Source organism: Mesocricetus auratus, unplaced genomic scaffold (assembly GCF_017639785.1).
Source record: "Mesocricetus auratus isolate SY011 unplaced genomic scaffold, BCM_Maur_2.0 Super-Scaffold_6730, whole genome shotgun sequence".
In the NCBI taxonomy this organism is placed as follows: Eukaryota; Metazoa; Chordata; class Mammalia; order Rodentia; family Cricetidae; genus Mesocricetus; species Mesocricetus auratus.
The window spans coordinates 90,458,229-90,485,525 of record NW_024429184.1 but is presented as its reverse complement, the minus strand read 5'-3'; the positions used below and the strand labels follow the sequence as shown (position 1 = coordinate 90,485,525).

General features: G+C 43.1%; 2 protein-coding genes across 4 annotated transcripts in view; both read right to left on the bottom strand.

The window, feature by feature from the left end:
* The window catches only part of Nars1 (asparaginyl-tRNA synthetase 1), an 18,429-nt gene extending 12,230 nt beyond the window's left edge, over nucleotides 1-6,199 (bottom strand). Inside the window, exons 1-6 of one of the 2 annotated variants that reach the window (XM_040741714.1) lie at nucleotides 6,053-6,199; nucleotides 4,999-5,081; nucleotides 3,025-3,090; nucleotides 2,760-2,852; nucleotides 2,586-2,675; nucleotides 1,051-1,129 (exon numbers count right to left, since the gene is read on the bottom strand). In XM_040741714.1, coding sequence (XP_040597648.1) covers nucleotides 1,051-1,129; nucleotides 2,586-2,675; nucleotides 2,760-2,852; nucleotides 3,025-3,090; nucleotides 4,999-5,081; nucleotides 6,053-6,095 — 454 coding nt within the window. In that variant the 5' untranslated portion in view covers nucleotides 6,096-6,199. The remainder of the gene's footprint in view (nucleotides 1-1,050; nucleotides 1,130-2,585; nucleotides 2,676-2,759; nucleotides 2,853-3,024; nucleotides 3,091-4,998; nucleotides 5,082-6,052) is intronic. The other variant, XM_040741715.1, reaches the window with a different exon arrangement.
* An 8,560-nt stretch (nucleotides 6,200-14,759) lies between these two features.
* The window catches only part of Atp8b1 (ATPase phospholipid transporting 8B1), a 119,839-nt gene continuing 107,301 nt past the window's right edge, over nucleotides 14,760-27,297 (bottom strand). For both annotated transcript variants that reach the window (XM_040741712.1, XM_040741713.1), the window contains exons 23-28: nucleotides 26,119-26,342; nucleotides 25,139-25,222; nucleotides 24,178-24,423; nucleotides 23,766-23,904; nucleotides 19,299-19,429; nucleotides 14,760-17,306 (exon numbers count right to left, since the gene is read on the bottom strand). In XM_040741712.1, the coding sequence (XP_040597646.1) occupies nucleotides 17,082-17,306; nucleotides 19,299-19,429; nucleotides 23,766-23,904; nucleotides 24,178-24,423; nucleotides 25,139-25,222; nucleotides 26,119-26,342 (1,049 nt within the window). In that variant the 3' untranslated portion in view covers nucleotides 14,760-17,081. The remainder of the gene's footprint in view (nucleotides 17,307-19,298; nucleotides 19,430-23,765; nucleotides 23,905-24,177; nucleotides 24,424-25,138; nucleotides 25,223-26,118; nucleotides 26,343-27,297) is intronic.

Here is a 27,297-nt window from a genome sequence, read left to right as displayed (position 1 = left end):
CAGTACATGGTTAAAGTGCTTGCCATGCAAGTGAGATTTCAGTTCCTAGAGCCCAGGCAAATACCATGCCAGGTGGATGTGGGCCACCCTTCACTCATAATTCCAGCCTCCTTAAAGACCGGGTCTCCAGAGCAAACTGGTTAGCTAGACCAGCTGTATCAGTGAGCTCTGGGTTTGAGTGAGATCCTGCCTCAAACACATATGGTGGAAGAGAGATCCTGGATAATTTCAGACATCAATCTTAGGCCTCCACACGCACATGTACACACATAAAAGTGCCACACGCATTCACACACACCATACATAGGGTGGGGGACCAACTAGAATACTAACCTAAAAAAAGATTCTCACACACACACACACACACACACACACACACACACACACACACACGCTCACACACACGCTCACACACGCACTCACACACGCACACACACCACACACACACACTCACACGCTCACACACACACGCTCACACACACATACACACACACGCTCACACACACGCTCACACACCACACACACGCTCACACACACACACGCACACACACAGACACACACACGCACACACACGCACACACACGCTCACACACACACACGCTCACACACACGCACACACAGACACACACACGCACACACACGCTCACACACGCTCTCACACACACACGCTCACACACACACACACACACACGCGCGCGCGCGCGCGCGCGCACACACACACACTCACATTCCAGATCACGATCTGTCTTTCCTTATGGCACACACCTGTTTCTCATTAAATAATTAAAATTCAGTTTAAGGATAATGTACTTATTATACACCTCTTGATCAATGTGATTAATAACAGTTCAAGTCATATCTAAATAATCTTCAAACTTTCAGCGTCATATCACATGGGAACAAATTCAGGCTAATCATTTATTACATCATTTAAAAAGACAGTATATGAAAATCCCAAACAAACTTGGAGAAATATCTTTATGCTGTTCTTCATCTAAACCCAGCTTTATTTAAGACTGAAAAGGGGGCAAGAAAAACCATTCCACTCACCTTGCCTGCGTAACCTGTGGACCCAGCCAAACACCTTCACTCTTTGGCCTCTATATCCTTCTAATGCAGAAATCTTTACCTGCGAAATTTAAATGAAAACTACTTGAATCATGTCATTTATCACACACCAACATTTTCACTAACATTACATCCATCCAAAGACTGCAGTAGTAAAGTGTTAAAAACAACCACTGCTGGGGGTGGTGGGAGACACATTCAATCCCAGTACTTGTAAGGCAAAAGCCAGGCAGATCTCTATGGATTCTAGGTCAGCGAGGAATACATGGGAAGACCTTTTGTGGCAAAACAAAACGCCAACCCCCTCCCACCTCAACAACAACAAAACAAACCCAAAATAACAACAAAAAGCCCAAACCAACCAACCAACAACCAAAAAACACCCCCACCACAACTGTTAGTATTGTACTGGCTTGTCCTTGAGGCTCTGACAGGACACGCCCTCAGCTGCAGCCACTAAGAGCAGCACCTGCGCACATTCACTAGGTTCCCTGTTAAAAGGGCCCTGCCCTTCCCCCCCCTTCCCTCAGCCCCTCTTTCCTCTCCTGCTGCTCACGTCCCTGGAGGCCGGTCTCCCTCCTCCCCTTTCCTTTTTGTGATCCTTTTCCCTTAATAAAAAAAATGCCTCTGCTTGAACTCTGTCAAATGGCAACTTTCTTTCATGCACTGCTTTTCTTAAATTACAACCAAACAAAAAACCGACAAAAAATACAAATTGTGGGCAGTCATCCTACTGTAGGGTCAGAATCAAATACCGTACTATGCTTGGTAAAAACAAAAGAAAAGAAAAAGTCATTTTCCATTAGTGTAAAATTGGTAATGAGAGGTACCTAAAACTGTTTGGGATACTATTAAAGAAAATCAGTTAATAAATGAATTCAATTTGTCACAACTGTCACAAGAGGTGTTACCTGTTCCCCACAGTAGCCACAACCCCAGCCTCTCAGGTCCCTGTACACACCACACCGATACACCAGGAAACTAAGGCAGAAAGGAAAACGTAAAGAGGAACTGGGTGGTGCAGGGGTAGGAGGAGGTGACAGACACTTGGCCAGCAAGAACACAAACGGAGCTCAAGCCACACTCCTGAGTCAACCGCTGGTTTGGGTCCCAGGAAAAGAACACAGGAGCAAACTTCCTTTCAAAGAATCATTAAATACCTCTCATGTGTTTGAAAAACTTATGAAAATCAGATTTCGAACTTTTCACTTTTCAGTGAGGAAACTGATACTACAGAGAGCAAAGTCATTTGCCTCAAACTACCCAGCATGGCCTGGGGGTACTCCACATCCATCCAGTGTCCGTCAGTGAGAGCACAATCTATTCGGCACAAAATTCCTAATTTTAGTAGCAAAATGAACCTCTAAAAGCCAACAACCTCAGCACTCAAAACACTGTCTACCCTCCACCCCCAAAATGAAAGGCAAAACATCAGAACAAAAGATGAGTGTGCCCTGCAAACCCAAAGACAGCTTGGACACAGCCACGCCCACAGCACCAGAATGGCAGACACTTACACAAGCCGGCTCGGGCAGGCTTGGGTCATTTTTAATGACAATTTTCTTTGCTTCCTCCAGGTTCTTTTCTCTTCGTAAGTTATCTTCTGCCTGATTTTAAAAACAATGCAATTGGTAAATGTAGTTTTGGGTGTTGTACTATAAAAATGTACACAAGGGCAAATTCTTAGTCACCTCTTTCTTCTCCCGAGAATCATTCTTCATCTGTTCTCTGTGCCACATCTTTTTAATGTTCTTCATCTGGGACTTAGAAATGACATCCCACCTCTAGAGAAAGAGAGAGAGAGAGAGAGAGAGAGAGAGAGAGAGAGAGAGAGAGAGAGAGAGAGAGAGAGAGAGAGAGAACACAAAGATACCCATTATCTTCAACACCTCTATATGCTCAGAAAACTTTATCACTCACAAAACATGATCCTGAAATGGAGCTGGCACACCCTACCTCATTTTCCTTTTGTGAATCCACATAAATGGTGGGAAATGGCTCTTTTCCAACTGTCATCAAAGCCTTGGGGGAGTGGGGAGGGGGGAGAGGAGAGGGAGAGAAAAGAGAAAATTTCTTTAATATTATACAATGCTTAGTACCCAAAACCACACCTGGAACATTACCAAGAGCCCAAGGTAGGACCCAAGAGGCAAAACTCAGTGCCAACAGGATGACTGGCTGAGCCTCCTTCGGAGGGAGCTAGCTGGCTCTAGGAACACCCAGGTCATGCTACAGAAAACCCCAACCAGTTCACTCACACAGTAAGCAGCCTCCTATCAGAATAGAGTCAAATGGACACAGGGACAAACACAACTATGACAACAACAAAAGAGGTAGCAGAGAGCAAAAACCCTTTTGCAAATCATTTCTGTGACTCGTAAAGTATCAAAGGTGGGACTTAAGACAGGCAGGTCTGAAACTCAACAAAATAACAGCCAGTTACAAAGAAGGCTCCATTTAATTTGAAAAATTCTCGTGAGACTATTCTTTTTCACCAATATTGGCATCAGACATCACTGTAATGCATATATACATACACACATATATATTGTATTAAGTTTACATTTGTGTGTTTTAAGTCAGTTAACATAAAATGAATTTAAAATGCTTGTTACACTGTTATTTAATGAGTATGTTTGTGTGGGCATGCACACGCATGAGGGAGGCAGCCAGAGGAGAATCAGCTTTCTCTTTCCCCCATGAAGGTCCCTCGGAATGAACTCAGGTTGTCAAGTTTGGCAGAATCACCTTTACCCACGGAGCCACCTCACTGATCCCCCCAAAACCAATTTTTTAACAGGGTCAGCCTTGCTGTGTAGCTGAGGATGACCCTGAACTCCTGATCCTCCTGTCTTTACTTTCCAAGTGCTGGAATTATAGGCTCAAAGCAAAGATGAGTATCTTAATAATGTCAAGCACTATCTGAAAATTTCCCCAGTTACTGCATCACACAGGAAAAGAAATGTCTTATCCTCTCTGGAGATAAGGTGTGAAGTTTATAAAACCTGACCTCTGAGATCCTACCAAGCATCTAGTCTTTGCCTGTGTGTGGGAGCCCCCACTAGGTCTGCTGAGCTGTCCTGCTTCAGCTGCTCTTTGAGTCATGCGCCCTGAGCTGTCTGCTTTCATTCTCCAGCTAAAGGCTAGAGGCCAAAAACTTACAAAGGACAGTCACTAGCGGGTATAAACATCTAGGCCTATGAGGAAACATTAGCAACACTGACTTAAGACACCCCCCTGCATACTAAATGACAACTCCCACACACATATGACTCCCCACAAACATAAAGGAACAAAGGGAGGAATGCCCAAATTCCTGGAAAATCTCCACCCATTCCCACAAAAGACACGCAGAGCACCCAATGACTATCTCATTCTCCTCCCTCATATTCTAAACCCTCCAAGCCCCCAAACCCCGAGAAGCTAGCTTGCAAGTTTATCTCCCTCTTCTACTATTCTTGACCATGTTTTCCTTCCTTGCTCCAAAACCAAAGGCAAGAGAAACCCTAGCCTTGTAGTGTAACTTAGTCCACTGTTGCCTGCTGTAGAGCAGGAGGAGGAATCTTCTGAAAAGACCAAGAGACTTAGCACAGGGTTAGTCTTGTACATCAATAATGGCCCCCCTTTGGGAGATCTTTTGAAATAAAACTACTGGGTTGGGGAAATGGCTTGGTGGATAAAGGGACTACCACTAGGCATGATGAACCGAGTTTGAGTTTGGTACCCAACATTCATTCACACGGAGGAAGGACAGAACAAATGGAGCAAGATATCTTCTGATTCACATCTGTGCCGAGGCACACAAATACTGCCCCCCTCCCACAAAGGTAGCATTCTCTTTCTAAAGAAAGAATGAAATAAAATTCTTGACAAGTCATTCACCACCAACAGTCATTCCTAAATGCGGAGCAGCCACCCTAACGAGGTTACCTTCAGGCCTGTTTTAAATGGTTTCTCCTTAGTGCCATCTCCCGTTGCATCGCTCCCTTCTCGATCAGAGACATACAACTCTGCTGTTTTGTAAAAGAAAAGTCACTCGTCATTCATCAGTAACCCTCAGACACTTTACAATGCTGCTGTTTTATCCATTTTCTATCTTTGGAAACAGAAAAAAAAATCATCTAGTTTGTAACTCCCACAGCCCAAAAGAAATCAACATATTATTTTTCATATCTCCCTTTTATAAGACTATCCAACCTAACACAACGAATTACAAATCGGACTTTTGTAAATGAACTTTTTTGTTATTTTAACTGTTAGCACTTCTCTTTACTTGACTCAGTAAGTCCAGAGTTTTGAAATTCATCCTACCTTGATGAAATGCTGTACCTTAAAAGCCAGGGTGACCTGGGGAGAATTTATTTAACCTTTCTGTGCTTATTTCCCTGTCTATCAAATCAGGAAAACAATATATATCTTACAGGGCTGTATGGACTGAGGATGAACTAGAACAAGATGTCAACCAGGAAACAGCATAACAGATAGCAAATGAAAACCTCAATTCCCTCTGCTTTCCAAAACAAACCCCAACTCTGGGGTTACGCCGCAGATGGCCTCACGCCTGCTGGTGACAGTGCCTCGGTCTCTTAAATCTTTTATTTTTTACCGCTGCAAATCTCAGCAGAAAAATGAGGCTGTGCGAGAAATGATGAAAAGCCTTGAATCCATCCCAGAAGATCAACTGAGGAAAACTGCTTATTTGGGGGTTTTACTAGGTCGGGGCTCCTTGCAGCGCCCCAGTCTAGGCGGAATCACGAGACTTTCGCAGCAGGGCTGGGCCAGGAAGGCAGTGGCCGAGGGACCCACAGGGCTGAAGCCGAACCGGCCTTGAGCCACCGAGACTGTGTCCAGGTGGCCCAGGTCTTAGGGTCTGGTGAGAAGGACCAGAACCCCACAAATATTCGGGAGTGCGCCAAGCCTAAAGGAAGTTCTGGAACTCGGCGGGAACATTCCTGTACCGGACCACAAGCCGAACCTCACTCACCTAGTACCATCCCTGCAGTCGCCCTTATCACCTCCGAGGACATCTACCCCGCACCACCGCCACCTGGTCACCTCAACGTGCACAGAAGGCTTCCTTAACTGAGCGGTTGCATCATACCGTGCAGAACCGTCGCGGATATGAGTCAGCGGAACGTCGGGCATCCATTGGCTACACGAGGAGGGCAAGTGACTCAGAGGCCGCCATCTTTGGTCAGGGAAGAGAACATTTCCGGTTCGCAGACACTGGGTGGGGTACCTTCTCTGGACTGCCCAGGCGGAGCCGGGTCTCAATCTCCCTGCGTTCCCAGCTCTGTGCCCAGCTGAACGCATTGCTGGCTCTGTTCCAGCAATATAGGGGAAAACGTTTTGGTTTTTTATTTTATGTGTATGAGTTTTTGTCAGCATGTGTGTACGTGCGCCAGGTGCATGCCTTGGTTAAAAAAAAAAAAAAAAGTCATCGCATCCCTTGGAATCGGAGTTACATATGGTTGAAAGCCCAGGTCCTTCATAAGAGCAACAAGTGCTCTTAACCGCCGAGCCCCATGAAATATTCTTGAAAAAAAAAAACGAAGAATATTGTGATGAGTTGATCAACTACCTGCTTCCCCAGTAGAACAACAGTTTATATAGCATTTAATTGCATTAGTTTATGTACTAATCCACAGCTGATTTAAAATATGCAAAAGGATTTATGTAATCTCACCGCAGACACTATGCTATTTGATATAAAGCGTTCGTTATTTCCTTATTTGCATGGGTAGCGTTAACAATCTCCCTGGGATACCTACAGACGACCTGTATCTGGCTGTGGATCTTCTGCCTCACCAGTCAGATTATGGGTAACGAGTCTGGCCAGGGCCGGTTTAGCACTTCCTCCCAGCACAGCCTGGAGTTAAGGAAACGCTTGGTTAACTCTCCTAGACAGCCTCATTTAATCAGATCTTCCAGAAGCTGGCGTTTCCTAGATGCATAGCTGAGAGTCGCTTTCAGAAACAGACTGAAATTTGCCAGTACCCTTTATTGATTGACGGAATTGTGTTTAATTAGTGTTCAGACTGTGGCTAGTTTAGGGGCGCTCTGCTCTAGAGGTCACTGTGTTCCCGCTCTGTCCTCAGGATTGTTCTAGTCTCTCTACCGTGTCTATTTGGTTTGCGGTGCGCCGTAACAGGTTATGTGTATATTTAACTTTCCCGATAGCCTCCTGCTTATTATGTTCAGTGCATACGAATCCGACGTCGCCATGTTGACTCCGGGCAGCTTCGGGGTTCCTTTCCTGGGTCCTGTCAAACCGGCCTTCCAAGAGTGTTCAGGGCCATTCGGTATTTTGCTCCACAAAACAAGTTTTGAAGAGAGTAGAGGGGGAAATCACTGTGATGTCTTCTTACCTCGTCCCAGCCTGAGAAGGGGTGTAGTGCATGTACTATATAAATAATGTGTAAGATCTGTAACTGCAGACGACAGTGGAGATCTCACTAGGAGACTATTATTTTAAGGAACTGAACTTCCCTCTCGATTGGAGAGTTAAGTGTGAGCAAAAGTTAGTTCGTTAATTCCTGGAGAAGTTTTTCTTCTGTGATCCCTAAGCCACTTCGAGTTTGTGAACTATTTGTGAGCCGCCAGGAGCAATAAGAAATAAAATCATTTAAAAATTAATATCTTATTAAGGAGGACAAATTTGAGCAGTTAGGACTCTGAAGTCACATACACTTGAAAATAACACAACTCTTACTATTTTCTGGCTCCATGACCTTGATCCTGACCCTAACCTCTTGAGTCTTGAATATTTCCTTTGTAACATGATAAGAACATATCTTTCAAAAACAAAAGATTAAAAATGACCTACTATACAAAAATGCCTACTATGTGTTTGACATACACACAAATCTGAATTAGGAAATGACATGTGGTACTCTTTTGTTCCCTGACCATGTGTGTGAATTAAACCCTCAACCTAATGTCTGAGAGTTCTGGTGGACTCCTCACTCTCCCCATCCCTCCCTCCCCCTCCCATCTGCATGAATGGTCTCCCTAAGAGTGTCCCACAATGTCTCTGACTATCTTGTCCCCGCTGGTAGGTCATTATATGGGAGCACTGATAGCATTCCCTTGAAACCTAAGGACTTCCTGTTTCAACATCTACCTTTTCCATCTTGTTCAGGGAAAGTAGCTGCCTGACTAAGGCAGCCAGCTGGAGTCCTCACTGGGATTCTTGGGCACCTCAGAATGTCCCCTGGGGTGAGGCTTCTAAGTAAGGGAACAAACAGCAGCAGACAGAAACAATAACTTCAAGCCAGGCCCTCAAGATGTTCAGCAGAAACTAACTTTGGCAGTTGAGGCAGCAGGCTGAGTTTCACACAGCTGAGCTTCAAACTTCTTCTCTCTGTTACTGTTTATTTATTATTATGTATTCCACTTCTACAATGTGGCATAAAGAATAGTAACTCTTGGGCTGTTCTGCTGCTGTCTTTCCTTACTGTCACTCAGTTAGCAGGACCAACCTACCCTCCAAACATGGGGCCTTGAAAGATACTATGATACTATAAAACAAACATGTTTCAGTCTGAAATAAGAGGTGGGGGGGCAACCCCACATTCAGATCCAGCTGCTTGGTGATTTCAAACAGTACATGACAATTATCAACGCACTGCAGATTCTATGCTAGTTTTAGCTTACTAACAGTATTCTCTTCTATCCTGGAGCCAATGACCTCCCTTACTAGGGGCTTTTGGCCATATTAGGGTTACGTGCATGCACGCACTCCTCCTTCCTGAAGTCCAATCATAGACAGTTGGTTGTCCCCATGACACTGTGCATAAGTAGACACATCTTGTTTGGCAGCTTGGTCTTAGAGGTTTATGGTCACAGTTGGGTAAGGCTGTTGATACCTTTTCTCCCCAGAAGCCTTCGTATCACCTTGTGGAACTATGAAAGCTAGCCGGCAGAGAGAACGCTCCCAGCTCATTCTCAACTGGTTTCTCTACATCATGTAAGCAAGCTGTGTAGTCTTCAGAAGTAGGGTCTTATCATATAATTCTTTCTGTTGGGTTCATAAAAAGAATGTCAAGAGAATGTATTGTTTGTCGCTTGGGGGGGCCACTAAGGTCTCTTTAACTAACAAGTCATGACAACGTATCTCACCCCAATGCATATCCAATTTTGCCAGAACCATCTATGGAAAATATTATCTTTTGTTCTTTTGCATCTTTTGTTTTTGTCAATATCTCTTGGCTGTATGAATGTGGGTCAATTTCCAGGCTCTCTTTTTTATTCCATTAGTTATGTATATGTCTTTACATTAATTACATGTATTTGTATGTGTATGTGTATACATACATGCATGTGGCTGCATAGGCCATAGTACACTTGTTAGGGTCAGAGGACAACTTGCAGCAATCAATTGTTTTCTCCCACTGTGGATTCCAGGGTCAAACTCAGGTCATCATTCATGGTGGTAGATGACTTTTATGTGCTGAGCCATCTTGCTGGCCCATACATCTGTTTTGCTTGTTTGTTTGCCTTGCAGAGAAAATGTTCTCATGGAACCAAGGTGTCCGGATCAAGATACCCTGTGCTTAGCTGACACAGAAAACAGTAGAGGTACCAAAGAAGAAATTGTATTTTGGTGTTGGTGGCCAAGAAAAAGATAGTCTTTGCCATCTTCCAACCCTAATAGCTTAAACTACCAGACCAGTCACTTCAGGGTGCATTCTTGGCTAGTGGACCAGGAGATGAATACTTGAGTTGAAAAGACACTTTGGTCCAGTGTGCTTCTCACTGGGATAAACATAGGGCCCCCAACATCTTGAAGCTTCCCAATCAACCATTTATGTAGTTATAAGCCCAGGCCCAAGTCTGAGTATCCCCTGCAACTGTCTATTAAGTTTAAACTCATGATCTTCCTGCCTTAGCATCCTGACTGCCTCTTAGAACTATAGGCTTATACTGCCAGGCCCCGTTTACCCCAGAGAGCTGATCTATAAGGAGGAAGGATTTACTTAGCTTGTAATTTCAGAACACAGTCACTTAGCCTTGTTTCTTTGGGCTTATGGTGGCACAATAGTAATGGGAATATGTGATGGAACAGAGCCTGCTTATAGTGACTGGAAAGAAAAAGGAGAGGGATAGGGGGTCTCCACATCCCCTTCAAGGCCATTTCCTTCATGACCTAACTTTCTCCCACTGGTTTCCACCTCCTAAAGATTGTACCATCTCACAAGAATGGCACAGGCTGGGGACTAAGTCTCTAATGCAGGGCTTAGAAACCTTTCAGATCCCACCAGTAACACCTTCCAACTTTATTTTTGTTTCTTTTTTTATTTATTTAAGTTAGACACAAACTTGCTTCACATGTCAATCCCAGCTCCCTCTCCCTCCCCTCCTCTCCATCCTTCCCCACCAGGCTCCACCAGTTCCCCATCCAGTCTCTACTCCGACCCCAAGGGAGGGTGAGGCCCTCCATGGTGGATCTCCAGAGTCTGTCATATCATCCAGGGCAGGACCTAGGCCCTCCCCCAAGAGTCCCAGCTGACAGAGCATCCCATATTGTGGCATGGGCACTCAACTTCTATTTGTACACCAGGGAGAAATACTTCCCAAGGCCCCATAGATTTTCCTAGGCCCCCTCACTGACACCCACATTCAGGGGTCTGGGTCAGGCTCATGCTTTCCACATAGCCATCAATCTGGAGTCCAAGAGCTCCCCCTTGTTCAGGTCAGCTGTTTCTGTTGGTTTCACCAGCCCAGTCTTTTTTTTTTTTTTTTTTGAGGCAGGGTTTCTCTGAGGCTTTTGGAGGCTGTCCTGGAACTAGCTCTTCTAGACCAGGCTGGCCTCGAACTCACAGAGATCTGCCTGCCTCTGCCTCCCGAGTGCTGGGATTAAAGGCGTGCACCACCAACGCCTGGCTAGCCAGCTTTTCTTAAATCATCCTTTTGCCTCTGGGCTTTTTCCTTTTCTTACCTCTCTATATCTTACTTTCAGTCTTACTCAGTAGCTGGCTACATGACTGACCCTTTCTTTTCTTTCTCCTTGATGGCTTTTGTTTCTTCTTTTTATACTCTAACTGCTAGCCCCTCCTCTCCCTCTCATTCCTTGCTATTGGCCATTGAGTGCTTTATTAGACCATCAGGTGTTTTAGACAAGCAAAATAACAGCTTCACTGGCAGTTTTTCTTTGTTAAGGTAAAGCATATCTATCTATCTTCCATCTATTTATCTATCTATCTAGACAGGGGTTCATGTGGCCTAGGATGGCCTGAACTTCACTATGTAACTAAGGATATTTGAAGTTTTAGTCCTCCTGCCTCTACCATCTGAGAGCTGACATTATGGGCATTGGGCATTTGCTACCACAACTGGGTTTTTGTTTGGTTGTTGTTGGTCTTCAATGTTATATTTTTGAGACAAGGTCTCACTGTGTAGCACTGACTGCCTTAGACTTTGCTATATAGATCAGACTGGCCTCTACCTCACAGAGATCTAGTTGCCTCTGCTGGAATTAAAGGTGTGTGCCACAATGCCAGACCATACCAGGGTTTTTACTCCAGAGCCAGGGATGGAGCTCAGGGCTTCGTGTAAACTAGGCAAGCATTCTACCAACTGAGCCCCTATTTTCATTTAAATTTATCACAGGTAAACTTTAATTCCAAAACATTTCATTATCCCCAAAGAAACCCTGGAGTCATTTTAGTGGTTAATTGCATTTCATCTTCACTAGGCTGTAGTGCCTATGTGGTCAAACAAGTCTAGATGTTGCTTGGAAGGTATATACAGATATTTAGATCTTTCTATTGAGGTTCACCAAGAGTAAAGAATTCTGCTTGCAGCTTTCAGATTCAGGATTGCAATTTTAGTCTCCCGCCAAAATGTCTGCAGGCATCCAGCTGACACATTTATAGGCCAGCACTATTGTATAAGCTAATTCCTTAACATCTGTTGCCTTCCAGGACATGACTATTGCACACATCAACTAGCAGCAGCTGTGGTTAACTACAAAATCAAACCAGTCAAAATGTCAGCATGGATGGGTCCCCAAAACCCATCCCTGTTGGAGAAGCTATTGGCAATTTATGGCTGCTACAGGACGGAGAGTCACTGTCCTTTGGGTATCTGGCTGCTGGTAGGTTGCTCATGCCCTAATAAATGGCTACATTCCCATGCACCATGTGGTATATGGGTAGTGTCAATTAGTCTTAGGGAGTTATTGATAACAATAATAAAAGACAGGAAGTTGGGATACTTGAGGGAGATGGAGCGCAATAGTGTTGGATGGATATGATCAAAATATACCGTATACATGTATGGTTTTTCAAAGGACAAAAATATTATTTATAAAAAAGTTTGTTGATCTCCCCCACACACATATTATCTATTCTCCCCCCTCCATCCCTGCCTGACAGTGGCTTCCTCCTTTTAAGGTGTATCAAGGTTCACCCAGGTTATAACATGGGTCGGTATCTCATTCCTTTTGTAGCCAAATTGCACTCCATTACATACCTACCATAGCTGTTGATTCATCCTCCTGCCGATGCAGCGGCTGATGCTGATGTTGTCTCTGCCTTTGGGTCTGTGTTTGCTTGAGTGCCTATTTCTAATACTGTCAAGTATGCGTCTCCGAGTGGACTTGCTGAGTCAAACTGTCTTCCTCAGCGATGATGCTATTTCTATGTCCTTCGGAAGGATGGAGAGTTCAGTTTCTCCATTTTCTCTTAGTATCATGACTGTGCTGTTGAGTGTGAAGTGGGATTTCATTTTGAATATTCATCTATTTCAGGTAGGATCTCCCGAATTCATGTTGGCCTCAAATTCACCACGCCTCTGAGAATGACCCTTCTGCGCATGCCTGGCCTCATTTTGTTCACTTTCCGAGTGGCTAGACATTGAACGTCTTCCCATATGCTTATCAACAGTTTGCACAGATACTCATACAAGTAGCTGCTGAAGAAAATATTTTTGTTTCTTTAAGAAGTGTTTTTATCTGTATGGGTGTTTTTCCTGGAAGTATGTCAATGCACCACTTAGTTGCCTGGTGCCTATGGAAAACGGAAGAGGGAGGGCTTCAGATCCCCTGGAACTGGAGTTATAGATGGCTGTGAGCTGCCATGTGGGGGTTGGACTCAAACCCCGATCCCCTGGAAGAGCAGATAGTGCTCGTAGAAAACTATTCTGCCGGGCTTTTAAGTTTTAGGAATCCCAACTTCCAACTCCCCCAGAGATGTACCTCAATGTCTTGGCAGGCCTTCTGCTTTATAGCTGCATCAAATATTTTATCGTAACTGTAACTTGCTAGCAGATTCTGACTGGAATTCTAGGAGTCATTTTGTAGTTTTCCCAAGCTTCGTTCCCATCACAGGAAGGCAGCACCTCTTGAAACATATTTAGCCTCCATTAGAGTACATTTTGTTATCACATTGCCAGCTCTCAGGGATCATTTCCTCTCCATCAGATGTCATTCCAGAGCAGTATTTGCGATAGGACGTGACTAAGTACCTTTAGGTGGCACTGTTGGGTTGAAAATATCCCAACCAGCCCTACTGTGGCTTTGCAAGCCTTCCGTTTCACAGGCTGCTCAGAAATCTCATACTGAGGAGGCTAATTAATACCTGCCCCCTCCTCTCACCCCACACACCCACAGCCTGACACCCTCCCATCACCCACTGCTAATCACGCCTCCCAAAGAAGTCCTTACCCAGAGAATGTCCTTGGTGGCATAACCGCACTTTGCTGGTTGAGGTACATCACCTCTTCCTTTCAGGCCCTGCCTCCAGCCCCCTCACCCCAGGGCACACACAAACTACTTCCCCTCCTCCCCATTAGCACCCTCACTCATTCCCACTTGCCCAGTGTCTGCCAACTACCTGGCATGTGCTTCCAGAATAGCAGCTCACTTCTTTCTCTCATTTTCCTTCCAAGGAGTTGAGAGAAAGTGGACTGGAACAGACTTTGTCTCGCCATGGAAACCGTTCCCTCTTCTTTGAAAGTCACCCACATCTTCTCTAGTATCTTGCACCATCTCTAACATTACTCTTCACAGCCATCGGAGCCCTAATTTCTTCCAGGAACCACCACTGCACTAGATTCTTTTGTCATGTACTCCACACTTTGCAAAGCAAAACAAACCCAAACCAAACAATAGGAGCTAGGGATGTTATTCAATAGGGTACTTGGCCTGTATTCACAAAGCGCTAATGCTAATGCTCAACCTGAATGAATGCAGCCTTGGTGGCACATTCTGGAAACATCAGTACTGGGAGGTGGCCACAAGGGGGCTGGAAGTTCAAGGTCAGCGTTGACTCTACAAGGAGTTCAAGCAGCCTGGGATCTATGAGAACCTGTCTTACAAAGGCAATAAAACGCAAAGCTTAGGAGGTTAAAAGAGAAAGCCATTAAGAGCACGTGCTGTTCTTCCAGAGGACCCGAGTTAAGTTTCCAGCACCCACAATAAGCAGTTCACAACCTTCTGTAGCTCCAGCTCCATGGGATCTGACACCTTTTTCTGGCCTCTACAGACACCAGCACATACATGGCATACACACCACCACCACCAACAGCAACAACCCAACTTAGACAAAAATTCTATAGCTGGAAAGTACAGCTCAGTAGAGAACATTTGCCTAACATATACGAGGCCCTGGGTGCAAATCCAAGCACTGCAAATAAATAAATACAAAATACATACATAACTCTACATATATAAAATCATACTTTCCAAATATTTTACTAAAGCATTTATTTTTTAAACAAAAATATACATTAAATCTCAGATTTACAGCATATAGAAATAATTTATGATTTGCATTTTAAAATTATTAATATTGCACCCAACAGTGTAAGTCTTTGACACATATGCATTGTCAACCTTTCCCACCATTCAAAACAAAAAGTGAAAACTGAAACTGATAAAATTACACAAGCTAAATTTTCTGTAAAAAAAAAGAGAGAGAGAGAGAAACATACAATTCTTCTTATTTACAAGGTAAAGTTGTAAACTTTCAGAAATTTACCTCCAGAGGATAGGCATACATTCTTTGATCATACCTAGACAATGCATTATAAAATTACAATTAAATTTTCCTGTCCTGTGTACAGAAGATGAACTACACACATGGTTTCCTTTTGGGAATTCACAGATTGAAAGGAACATCTGCAAGGAGAAAAAAATAATCTACTGCAACCCATCTATAATCTTCATTTAGAGTAGGAAAACTATTTTGTGAAAAATAAAAAAATGAGAAGAGTCCCTGAAAAAAAAAGTTACCTTTTCAAGGATATTTTCCTTAATTACCTAATGGATTTCCAAAGTCAAAAATACTGTTTTTTTTGTCTTAGACATAAGACAGATACCCCAGCAGGATGGTGATGGTACATGCCTTTAATCCCAGCACTCGGGAGGTAGAGGCAGGCATATCTCTGTGAGTTTGAGGCCAGCCTGGTCTTCAAAGAGAGCTCCAGGCACTCTCCAAAAACTACAGAGAAACCCTGTCTCAGAAACCCTTTCCCCCAAAATAAATGACAAAGGCTCCTAAAAGACTCTTTGTAGGAAGGGGTACACAAACATTTTCTTATTAACAGATAATTGTGCAAAATAGTCCCAAATATATCAATGCCCTCTGGGCTTTTGGGTTGTTTGTTTAAACTTATCTGTATTGAATAGGAGACCTTCGCTTACAGGAAACATGGGGGAAAGCTCCCCCGAAGACTCCCTAGCAGGTACACACATGTTCCTGACACTGTGACAATGTACAAAGCTCACACTTGAGAACCAAGAAGTGGAAATCATTCAAGCAAACGCATACATACAACCTCAATGTTTTATGTAAATTTACAATAGTTATCCTTGGCTGAATACAGCCATGGGCAGCACTTTGAATACAATTTCACCTGTTCTGAGTAGTAGTAGCAACTTTCCCATCAGTTAATATTCAAGACCTGATGACAAAGTGTTTCTGCCCAATAATGAATGAGCCCAGTGGCTCATAAGAGCTAGAGAGGTGTTGTCTTTCAAAGCAAACCACAACCAAGTTTTCAGTAGGCACTTTCCTGTTCTTTTCCAAACACTTAATTTTAATTGGTCTGTCATTGTGCATATTTATGGGATACCATTTGATTTTTCTTCCTTTTGGTACTGAGATGGGACCAAAGACCGTGGCTCTATCACCAAGTCATAAGGAAGCCTGCCATGGGGTGTGTGTATACTGTACAATGTTGACACCATGGTTTGCCCATTTTTTCAAACAGTGTCACTTCTTTGTGTTGAAACCATTCAAACCCTTTTCATCTAGTATTTCAGAAATATACATTCCATTATCATTATCCATAGTCCTTTACTAAGCAACAAATGCCATAGTTTATTTCTCTCATATAAACACAACTTACTTAATACTAGTTGAGCATGTCTTCAGATTTTAAAAATCAATTTTGGAAAATTAAAGTAGGGAGTCAAACCACTTGGTACTGCAGGGAAATGCTAAAACATAACATAGTAAAAATATGTAATGTGTTATTTAACCTGGTACTACATCAAACCAGAACGAAACATTGCACTTACTCATTCAATCAAGGAAACTTGTTTCAAATTTTATAACTTGGTATAAAGCAACATGAAGCCATTCACAAACTCTGAAAAAGTCACTAAACCTCTTTGTGTCAGGTGATAAACATTACAAGTTTTTTGTTACTACACTCATAAATTAAAGTTTTTTTTTTTTAAACAAAGTGACAAAGCAGTAGGAAGTGCACCTGAGAAACCCATGCTTGGGGCCACAGATAGGACAGTGTAATTGTAATTTTATAGTGCAGTAGTGTCCTTTGAGCTGAAATGGAGAGTTTTCTAAATTCTGCTGTCCTCGACTGGATTAAGACGTTCCCTTTGAATCTCAGCAGACATAATCAGCCGAATTATGGTCGCTTGGCTTTTCTGCTGCTTAGCAGCTCAACCCTAGAAGTTTATTGTAAAGGTTATTGTCCTCGGTTGCTTTGTGACAAATTCAGTTTGTCTGTTTTTTAAAAAAAGTCCCGAGACATTTCCCCAGCCCTCAGCTCTCCACTGTGCGTCTGTACTCAGCGGTGCCTTCTGCAATGATGGCATCCAGGGGCGAGCGCTTCTTGCGGATGCTGCGGCCTGAGGAGATGAGGTCTGCGTAGCCCCTCTGGTGCGAGAAGGCATAGGCTGAGCGCCTGGAAGATACTCCCCTCCGGAACACGTTCTGCGGCCGTTTCCACTGCTCTTCAGCCTTCAATCGCTTCCGATGCTTCTGGATCTGGGTAATGAAAACCATGAAGAGAAAGGTCTGAGAGGCAGAGGACACCTGGCTAATAGGAGCTGGATAGGAGCTAGCTCCCGCCAAGGGGTTGCAAGCATACCCTATGTATGCACAAATTTCCCGCTCTGTAGAATCACTGGACAGGAGGTTGGTGACTGCTATCATCCTGCAGGTAGAAATTGGAAAACTATGGCCAGGTATGGTAGTCTGTGGTGACAATATTGTTTATGACCTAGGAAAGTCACTGAGTATTCAAATGCAAAGCCAGCCACAGTCATACAGCCATGCAATGGTGATACACACTTTTAATTCCACCCATTGATTTAATCCCTGTACTCAAAAGGTGGAGGTGTCTTAGAGGTCAGCCTGATCTACATTGCAAGTTCTGGGAAAACCAAGTTCCTCACTTTTCCTAAATTAGTGGTTCATTTCTGTCAACTTGACACAATCTAGAGTCATTTGAGAAGTAATGTTAATTAGGATAGTGCCTCCGTCAGATTGGTCTGTAAGCAAGTCTATGGGGGCATTTCTTGATTAAAGGTTGATACCAGCCCACTGTGAGAGTTCCACCCCTGGGCAAATGATCCTGCACAGTATAAGAAAGCAGCTGCAAGTCCTGGAGAACAAGCCAGTGAGTGCTTTTAGTTTCTGACTCCAGGTTCCCATTTGACCTCCTGCCCTGACTTTCCCTCAGTGGTAGACTGTGACCTAGGTAGGAGTTGTAAGCTGAAGTAAACCTGTTCTCCCCAAGATGTTGGCCATGGTGCTTATCAGAGCAATGGAAAACAACAGAATAGCGCTCTTTGTGAGTCCCAGGCAAACTGGCACACGGGTATATGCTGAAGACAAACCTCTATAGGTTTTTCTTGCATGTTACTATGTACTCTGTGTGTGTGTGTGTGTGTGTGTGTATACACGCACACCATGCATGTGTACACATGGCTATGGAGGATAGAAATGAATGTCTGGTATCTTCCTTAATCACTTCTGCCTTGCCTTAATTTTTGAGGCAGGATTTCTCTTGGAACCAATTCTGGAGCTCACAGATTCGGCTACACAGGCTAGCCAGTGAAGTCCCAGGAATCCTCCTGCCTCCACCTCCCCAGCACTGGAATTACAGGTGCAGGGTGCCAGGTGAAGTTGTTTATAGCATGCTGCAACCGGAACGCAAGTCCTCATGCTTGCCCTGCAAGCACTTTGCCAGCCCCAGTCTCCTCTCTTGTTTACTGGTCCTGTCGACTGTCAGTGTTCCCCTGGGCACTGAAGGGAGCTTACCCGACATCCACTTCTTGCCTTTCTATAGGACGCTGATTTATACAAGTGGGTGCTCCTTCCCCTATAGTAGCATCCTTCACAAAACATGAAGCTTTCTTCCTTGCTGAGTATTAGTTCAACAAAGCATGCAACCTAACTCTTGACAGATGAGACCTGAGAAAAGTGTGCATTAAAAGTTCTCAGGATACTGAGGGAAAAAATGGAAGTCTCCTCTTCTCCTGTTTATTATCAGCATATTAGATGTGATGCCAGGAACTGTCATGGCCATTTTCTAGCACATGATAACACTAATACTAAAGACAATCCCCTCAGGAGAGTTATAAAAAAGCAACATTAAATAGCTCGACCAACTGGGCCTCAAGTCTGCTAGTCATTATGCAAGGGGAGATAACATGTTATTTTTGAGACACTGACTGTATTATAGGAGATAATATTTTGCTTTAAATAATGTGGGGGGGGTAACCCAACCCATGTGCATGGCAAAATGTTAAGATAATTGTAAAAACGGAAGGGTCAAAACATGCCACACTGTGAGGACAAATTGTATGAAGGTTCACTATTCTTCAAGATGGAATTAAAGAGAGATAGTAAAACACCCAAAGTCTGGTCAGACTTTCCATGAACTGAGAAATCTGCAGGTAGTATTGAGAAATGCTTTGATTTCTGGGAGGGACACTCAAGGAAGGAGGAGAGGAGGTCTGTATCTTTACGTACCTTATCACTTTCTGACGGCCAAATGGTCATCGACAAGAATCGGATGGCAACAACAGGCAAGAGGCACACTGCGACGGTCAGGATGATGGTCAACCAGATATACGGCTGTCTCAGGGCGTTGGAAGCGGTACCTGGGAAGAAGGGGACAATGACTCACAGAGGCACTTTCGTGCTAAGGACACTCGAGCAGACTGTCTAGGGTAACATTTTATAACCAGACTTACCTCCACAAATTGCTCCAGACATGGACATTTTTCTGCTTTCTGTTTTTGTTTTGGAGACAGGATCCCCCCTCCCCCGAAGATTTCAGGTGTGATCCACCACACCCAGTCATGAATGCAGAGTTTTGTTTTGTTTTTTAAAGCCAAGACCCAACAAAGCCAAATAAGAAGGGTCAGTTGATTGCTACAAGTAGATAAACAGGAACAAAAGGGGAAGGTGCTTTTGCTAATGCTGCGCCAATAAAAATGGAAAATCAGAGCTGGGATGTAGCTCGAAGGTGGAGCAGATACCGCGCAGGCACTGGCCGGCCGGGCTCTGGCAGAAGAGACTTCCAAAAAAAAATGTTAAAATAAACAAAACAGTTTCTAGCTTCCAGTTCTGGATGGAAGCTCCACACATTGTCCCAAATACTGTCAGCCTACAGATTTTTATACAGGTCATGCCATTCAATCTACTCTGAGCTGTGGAAGCGACTGTCTGAGCCACCCCAGGAAGTTGAGAACTCAGTAAATTTACCCAAGAAAACATGGCTGGTCATGGCAGCCCCAAGATGGAAACCGTCTCTGTGACTGGAGCCATGCTTTATGGGCAGAAGCTAGTGATTTGCTGTCTAGGCTTTTACATCAGAAGTAGCAATTGGACTTATAACATGAACAGGTGATCATATGCATTTCCCCAACAGCAAATATCTAGAGTCAAATTTATCATAATGCTTTCCACATTTACTTGAGCTTATGAAATTAATTTTTCTAATTTGAACTCTTTTTTAAACTAGTACACAAGCTATTGGATATCATCCTGGCATTTTGGAAAGGAAGCATAGTAGTCTCCCTCCCGCATATCTCCCCACTATTATTATTATTAATCCCCTCCAGAACCCCCCATATCTTTTGCTCTTTCTTATCAATGTTTCCTTTCGTCCATCTTCCATCCTCCCTTGTCATTTATATTTACCCTCTCTTCTTCTTGTTTCTAGTTTTTCAAATTTTACTCATATCTATGCGTATGTGCACACAGACACACACACACACGTACACACACATACACACACAAAACCTGTTTATAAACTACTTAATGTAAATTAGATTTAAAATACTTCATATAGGAATATTCTAAAGTAAGCATTTAAAAAGTAAGGAAAAAACCTCTAAAATTACGGAAACTAGCTAGATGATGGGAGGCGCATGCCTTTGATCCCAGCACTCTGGAGGCAAAGGCAGGCAGATTTCTGTGAGTTCAAGGTCTACAGAGTGAGTTCCAGGACAGCCAGAGCTGTTACACACAGAAACCCTGTCTCAAAATAACAACAACAAAATTTTCTAATGAAAACTAACTCTATCCAGAGATGAAAAGAATTACCATAGCAACAATCCTTTATGACCCAGCAACTGGCCATAATGTCCCAATCTTCTATTTAGGAAAAAAGAAAGTTATGGAGATTTTTCTTTTCATCATAAATCAGAACTATTTGAGAATCTCACACATCAGTTGGGATTCTATCATTTGTCAATTTGCCATGTTTTTAAAATATAACAGTCTCATTAATATTTTGAGAATTTCATACAATGTATTTTATAAAAAATTATTTTATATGTGCATTGGTGTGAGAGTGTCAGGACCCCCAGAACTGTAGTCACAGACAGTTGTGAGCTGCCATGTGGGTGCTGGGACTCGAACCTGGATCCTCTGGAAGAGCAGCCAGCGACCTAACCACTGAGCCATCCCTCCAGCCCCGTGCAATGTATCTTGATGATATTCAAACTCCACTCCTCTGTTTCCAGATCAAGCCACCCACTTCTTATCCTTCCCCCCCTTTTTAAATAACCCACTAAGTCTACTTTGTGCTACTCCTCAAGAGTGGGACATTTACTAGAGCGAGGCAGATCTACCAGGGGTGACACCTAAAAGAAAACTTACTCTCACTCAGAAGCCATCAGCCAAAGCTAATGAACCCTTCACTACTCCATGCTGAAATACTGACTGGCTTCATCTGGGGCAGGTAACCAGAGCTACTATGAGTTCATGAGTGCAGCTCTCCTGTTAGATCCAGAAGATACCGCTTCCTTCTCTGACCTCATGTGGGTGCTGAAGTCCAACCCAGGTCCTCTGGAAGATCAGCCAGTGCTCTTACCTGCCGAGCCATCTCTCTAGCCCCAACCTCTGGAGCCTAAGTCATATGTCTTACATAGGTATAATCTTTGGTCCCACAGCTCTGTTTATCATTCATTGAACTGTTGCTCCAAAGACGGACCCAACTTTTGAGTTCTAGTTTTCCATGATATCACTATTTTGATGTTTGATTAGCTAATTTAATATTCTTATGTCTTTGACCTATTTCTACCCCCCTTTAAAAATATAAAAATTGTCATAGCAATGCAGTTTTTGTTCAAGGAACCTTAGAGTAGAAATATCTGGTCAAAATGCATGAAAAGTTTTATAATTCATTGTGCATTTTCAGATAGCGTTTTGGAAAGATTAAGCTACACGGCAGTTCTTTCAGTGATACATATGCCCACATTATTCATATGGGAGTGGGGGAAAGGCTTTATCTGCTGCCGCCTCCTCCTTCTTTCACCTCTTTCTGTAAAGGCAGAGTCTCTCTGTATAGCCCAGCTGGCCTGGAGCTCACTATTTAGATAAGGCTAACCTTGAACTTGGAGTAATCCTTCTCTGTCCTTATGGGCTTGGATTACATGCACATGTCATCATTTCCAGCAATTTAATATTCGGTTTAATTTTTTATTATTTTTAAAATTATGTTTTATTTATTATTTTATTTGATAACAATTTGAATTTCATTTTATTTTTTTAATTTAAAATAGATTTCTTTACATAATGTAGTCTAAGGTTTCCCCTCCCTCAACTCCTCCCAGATTCTCCCTACCTCTCCATCCACTCAAATCCACACCATTTTTTTTCTCTCTCTCATTAGAATACAAAAAAACACATTTAAAAATACAGTAAAATAAAAAGAAACAAGACAGAACAGGTCAAAACAAACAAACAGGAAAAAAAAGCACAGGAAACACAGAGACAAACACGTTCACATATACAGAAATTTCATGAAAACACAAAACTAGAAACCATAATATATACAAAAAGGACATGTAAGGTTAGAAAAACAAAGCCCAGACAAAGCATTTTGTGTTGGCCAGCTACTGCTGGGCATAAAATTATGTTTTAGAATTGTGTAAGAGCTGTGTGTGTGTGTGTGTGTGTGGGTGTGTGTTGCCTGTAGAGGACATGAATCCTCTGGAACTGGACTCACAGACAATTGGGAGCCACCCAATGTGAGGTCCTGGGAACTGATCTTGGGTCCTCTGCAAGAACAGTATGCACTCTTAGCCACCAAGCCCCCCCTCTCTCTCGGTTTTTCGAGATAAGGTTTCTCTGTAGTTTTTGGAGTTTGGAGACTGTCCTAGAACTCTCTTTGAAGACCAGGCTGGCCTCGAACTCACAGAGATTTCGCCTGCCTCTGGCTCCCGAGTGCTGGGATTAAAGGCGTGCACCACCACCTCCTGGCACCAAGCCATCTCTTTAGCCCTACCTTTTCATCTTAAAAAAAAATATATATATATACATATATATATTTTGTATATATGAGTATGTGAGTATAAGTGTGAGTGTGTATGAGCATGTGTGTGTGTGTTGTATGAGTGTGTGACTATGTGTGTGAGCGTGGCTATGTGAATGTATGAGTGTATATGTGAATATGTGAGCATGTGTGTAAGTGTGCGTGAACACAATTCGTAGGTGGAGGTCAGAGGACAACTTGTGAGACCCACAGACTGCAACAGGTTTGGTGGCAGGCACTGGTACTAACCTGCTGGTTGATCTTGATGGCCCAAGCTAGCTAACAGAGGCAGAGTTATGTCTTAATATGCCATAAGTTGCTTAGACTCTTCCAAATAGCCACTTCAGTTCAAGTCCTGTCTTTACTAGCAAACTTTTTAAAATATCTTTTTGTAAAGATTTATTTATTTCTTTTGTATAGTGTTCTGGCATGTATGCCTGCAGGCCAGATCTCATTATGGATTGTTGTGAACCGCCATGTGGTTGCTGGGAATTGAACACAGGACCTCTACAAGAGCAGCCAGTGTTCTTAACCTCTGAGCCATCTCTCTAGCCCCCTACCAGCAAAATTTTATGCTTTATGCACTTTTGAACTTCCCCAGTGATTGTGTCAGAATGTAACCCAGTGATGCTGATCTACACTTACACATTTGGAATCTGAGAGATACCAACCTGTGAATTGAAATGCAGAGGGAAAGAGCACATGTATCCCTGCACTATGGAAGTCGAACATGATGCCAAAGTACAGGGCAATGCTTCCGAAAATCGAAAAAGCGTTCACAAAGGTCCAGTAGGAAGTGTCCAAGCCAATCTGTTGGAAAACCAGAGAAAAACAGAGCACTCATTTGGGGAACGCAGCAGGAACAGAAAGGATCTAAGATTTATGAAAACAGAATTTGGCAGTTTGGGTTTGACCAGTCAACAACCTGAAACCAAACCACCCTTGTCTCAAGCAAGACAGAGGAACTATGCTAAGATGAGGGACAGAAAGAACATTCTTTCTTTCTTTCTTTCTTTTTTTTTTTAAAGTGACAAGCATTCAGGAAACAACAGATATAGGATATGGTCAATGAAGGTCACATACCTGGAAGTTTACCGTTATTACTAGCGCCGAGGCCACTGTCACGGCAAAGGACTGGTAGTCTGAAGGCGCCTCTCCATCCTGTCCCACCGTTTGTAGGTAAGCCCCAAGTGGTATGAAGAAGAGGACCATGGATGTTAAGACGCCGTGCAGCAAACTGACAAAGAATCTCTTGTAGTTGAACAGCAAGTCCCTCTGTCCCACTACATACAACCTGGGGAACCGGAGGCTCAATTTGTCACTCACGTCCTTAAAGAGAAAACAAAATTAGAAGATGTGTTGTCGGTCAGGTAAACATGTTGGCCTGTCACAATTTGTGTCTTGTATCTCACAAACAGCTGCCACTTGTTAGAAAGGCAAGCAGGAAGACAGATCAGTATTTCTGTGTGGAGAGGTCAATCATGAAGCCCTCACTGGTATTTGATGGTTACAGAGATTAGCAATGGTGGTTTTCTTAAGGTACTAGCAAAGACAATCGATTAGTAATGTCAAAAATATGTGGAGAGTATTTTTTAACCTACAGAGATGATTTGTGTTATTACATGTCTAGAGGAAGAATACTCACGTAGAAATTGATAAATTAATCCTATTTACCCCATTTATTTATTATTAGTTATCCATTTCCTAACACTTGCTTGTCAGACAAAATGTGATTTAGGAATTGAATACACCAACTTTGGAAAGTGTTAAAATTTACTTTTTAAATCAATAAGCTATATAAAACATGCTGGATTGTCAGGAGTCTGAACCACCAGATGTCTGCAAGGAACATATAAGCACTCTTGCTAATGATGAGTTACAGAAACTCTTTTCTTGACAGAACATGAAGCAGTTATTGTTGTTTGACAGGTGGACTAGGGTTGACTCGGGATGAGTAAAGCTGGTAGAATGTACTGATGTGTTTGCTGTCATTTCCCTGGCAGTGGATGGGTGTGTCCAGAGCATTCCAGCCCACGGCTCCTACCTGGTCAAGCAGCCCCATGAGAAGTACGGGCAAACTGGAGTACAGCACATTGTATAGGGTGATAAACCAGTCCTCATACGCCGTCTGCAAAGGGAGGACAGAGGCTCTGTGTCATGCACAAAGACAGATTGCAGGTCTGCTTTCTCCATAAAGGATTGTCCCTTGCCAAGTGGGGACACTATCCTGAAGAAAAAGTACCCCTCAACTACTCATGTATAAAATGTGAGTTTGTCTATGCAGTGGGTAGCACCACAGACCTTTCCACAGCAACAGTCCCCTCCTCCTCTTCCCTTAAATGTGTGCATGGGAACACTACCAGAGGTTTTGCTAAAGGACTCTATTCTGACACATAATACTAGAAAAATCAGTGTTCATTAAAATTTTTTATAGTTTTAAATTATGTGTCATGTGTGTGCATATGAGTGTGGTTGGGTGTGTGCACATGAGTGTAGATGCTCACAAATGCCAGAAGAGGGCTTTGGGTCCTCTGGAATGGGAATTACAGGCAGTGAGCCACCTGACATGGGTATTGGGAACCAAATTCTGGTCCTCTGTAAGAATAGTGTGTACTCTTAGCCTTGAGACATTTCTCCAGCCATGTTCATCAGGTATGTACTTTCTTGTTAGTGAATTATAACTCTGAAACTCATTGGAATATTTAAAACTTTTTAATACTTAAAAAAGTATACTAAAATAAAGCTAGTCCAGGAGGGCTGGCAAGGTGGCTCAGCAGGCAAAGGCCCTTGCCACAAAAGTCTTGGTGACCAAGGTTGACCCCTGGAGGCCAAGTAAAGATGGAAGGAGAGAACTGACTCTACAAAGTTGTTTTTCTGACCTCTACATGTGCACTGTGGTTCACGTGCACCTACACACACAGAGACGCATTTACAATCAATCATAAAACGTTCAAAAGAACTAGCATTTTAGTTATGCAAAAGCTCTACTGAACAAATGGTTTTAAAGGAACAATGCTCTATTACCTGTGCTGAGTAGCCATTGAAGAAGGAGTACCAGAAATGAACTAAAGTAAACGCAAAGTTCTTGTAAAAGAAGTATCGTAGGAACTTGCACATCCTTATGTAAGACCACCGGCCATGGACCAGCAGCAACCTCTGCAGATATCTGAACTGAGCAAAAGAATAGTCACTGGACATGACAGCTTGCATTCCTTCTTGTCCACTTATTCCAACACCAATGTGGGCAGCTATGGGGCAGAGGGAAAAGAAACAGTAGGTCAGACACTGCTTTTAAGTCAAGGCATTGAGCGACTTAAGTCAACTTTCCTCAGTAAAACAAAAACAAAAGCTCTTGCACAGCACACCATCCCCAGCCTCCAGCTCCTGATTCAATTCAAAGTCAGAGGGACAAGTATGCTAAACCAAGCACAGATGGGATTCCATAAATACTCGTGATAGGATCTCAGGTGGGTGGTGAATTCCATTTGGATTATCTGCCCAATACATCAGTCATCTCTTCCACCCACAGGGTGAGCCCCAGGCACCCTTTTGGGCCCCAGATGAGTCAGCTGCATATCACTTATGGTAGATATGCAGAAATAGCCCTGCCAACCTCCATTCTCCTTTTGTTGTAAGTAGAGAAGGCAGGAAAGCAAATAGGTATACTTTCCCAGACTGTTGCAGTTGGTCTCATTGGGACTGCAGGCCCACTGTTTACATTCATTCATGACTTGGAAATTGAGGTGACCTGGAACCTAGAATTTCCTTCCCTTTTTGACATTTGTTTTAATTTTTTTTATTTAACTTTATTTTATGTGCAATGGTGTGAAGGCATTAGATCCCCGGAACTAGAGTTACATGCATTTGTAAGCTGTCACGTAGGTGCTGGGAATTGAACCCAGGTTCTCTGTAAAAACTGCTCTTAATCGTTGAGTCATCTCTCCAGCCCACCTTTTTGACCTTTTTGTAGTAGAGTTTGTATCCATTTTTCAGCTGCCCAGATATCAATAGACAACCACAAAGGCTTCTCTATTGAGAAACGCTTCAGAGGGACCTAGTGAGCTTTTCTCTCTTTGGAATCCTGGAGTTAGCACGGAGTGTGCTAGTGCCTAGAAATTTACCATGTAAATTGTCTTAGTGTGGAGTGGATTTACTTTTTCTGAAGGTTTCTGAGAAGAGTAAGAAAGACAGGCAGGCAGACAG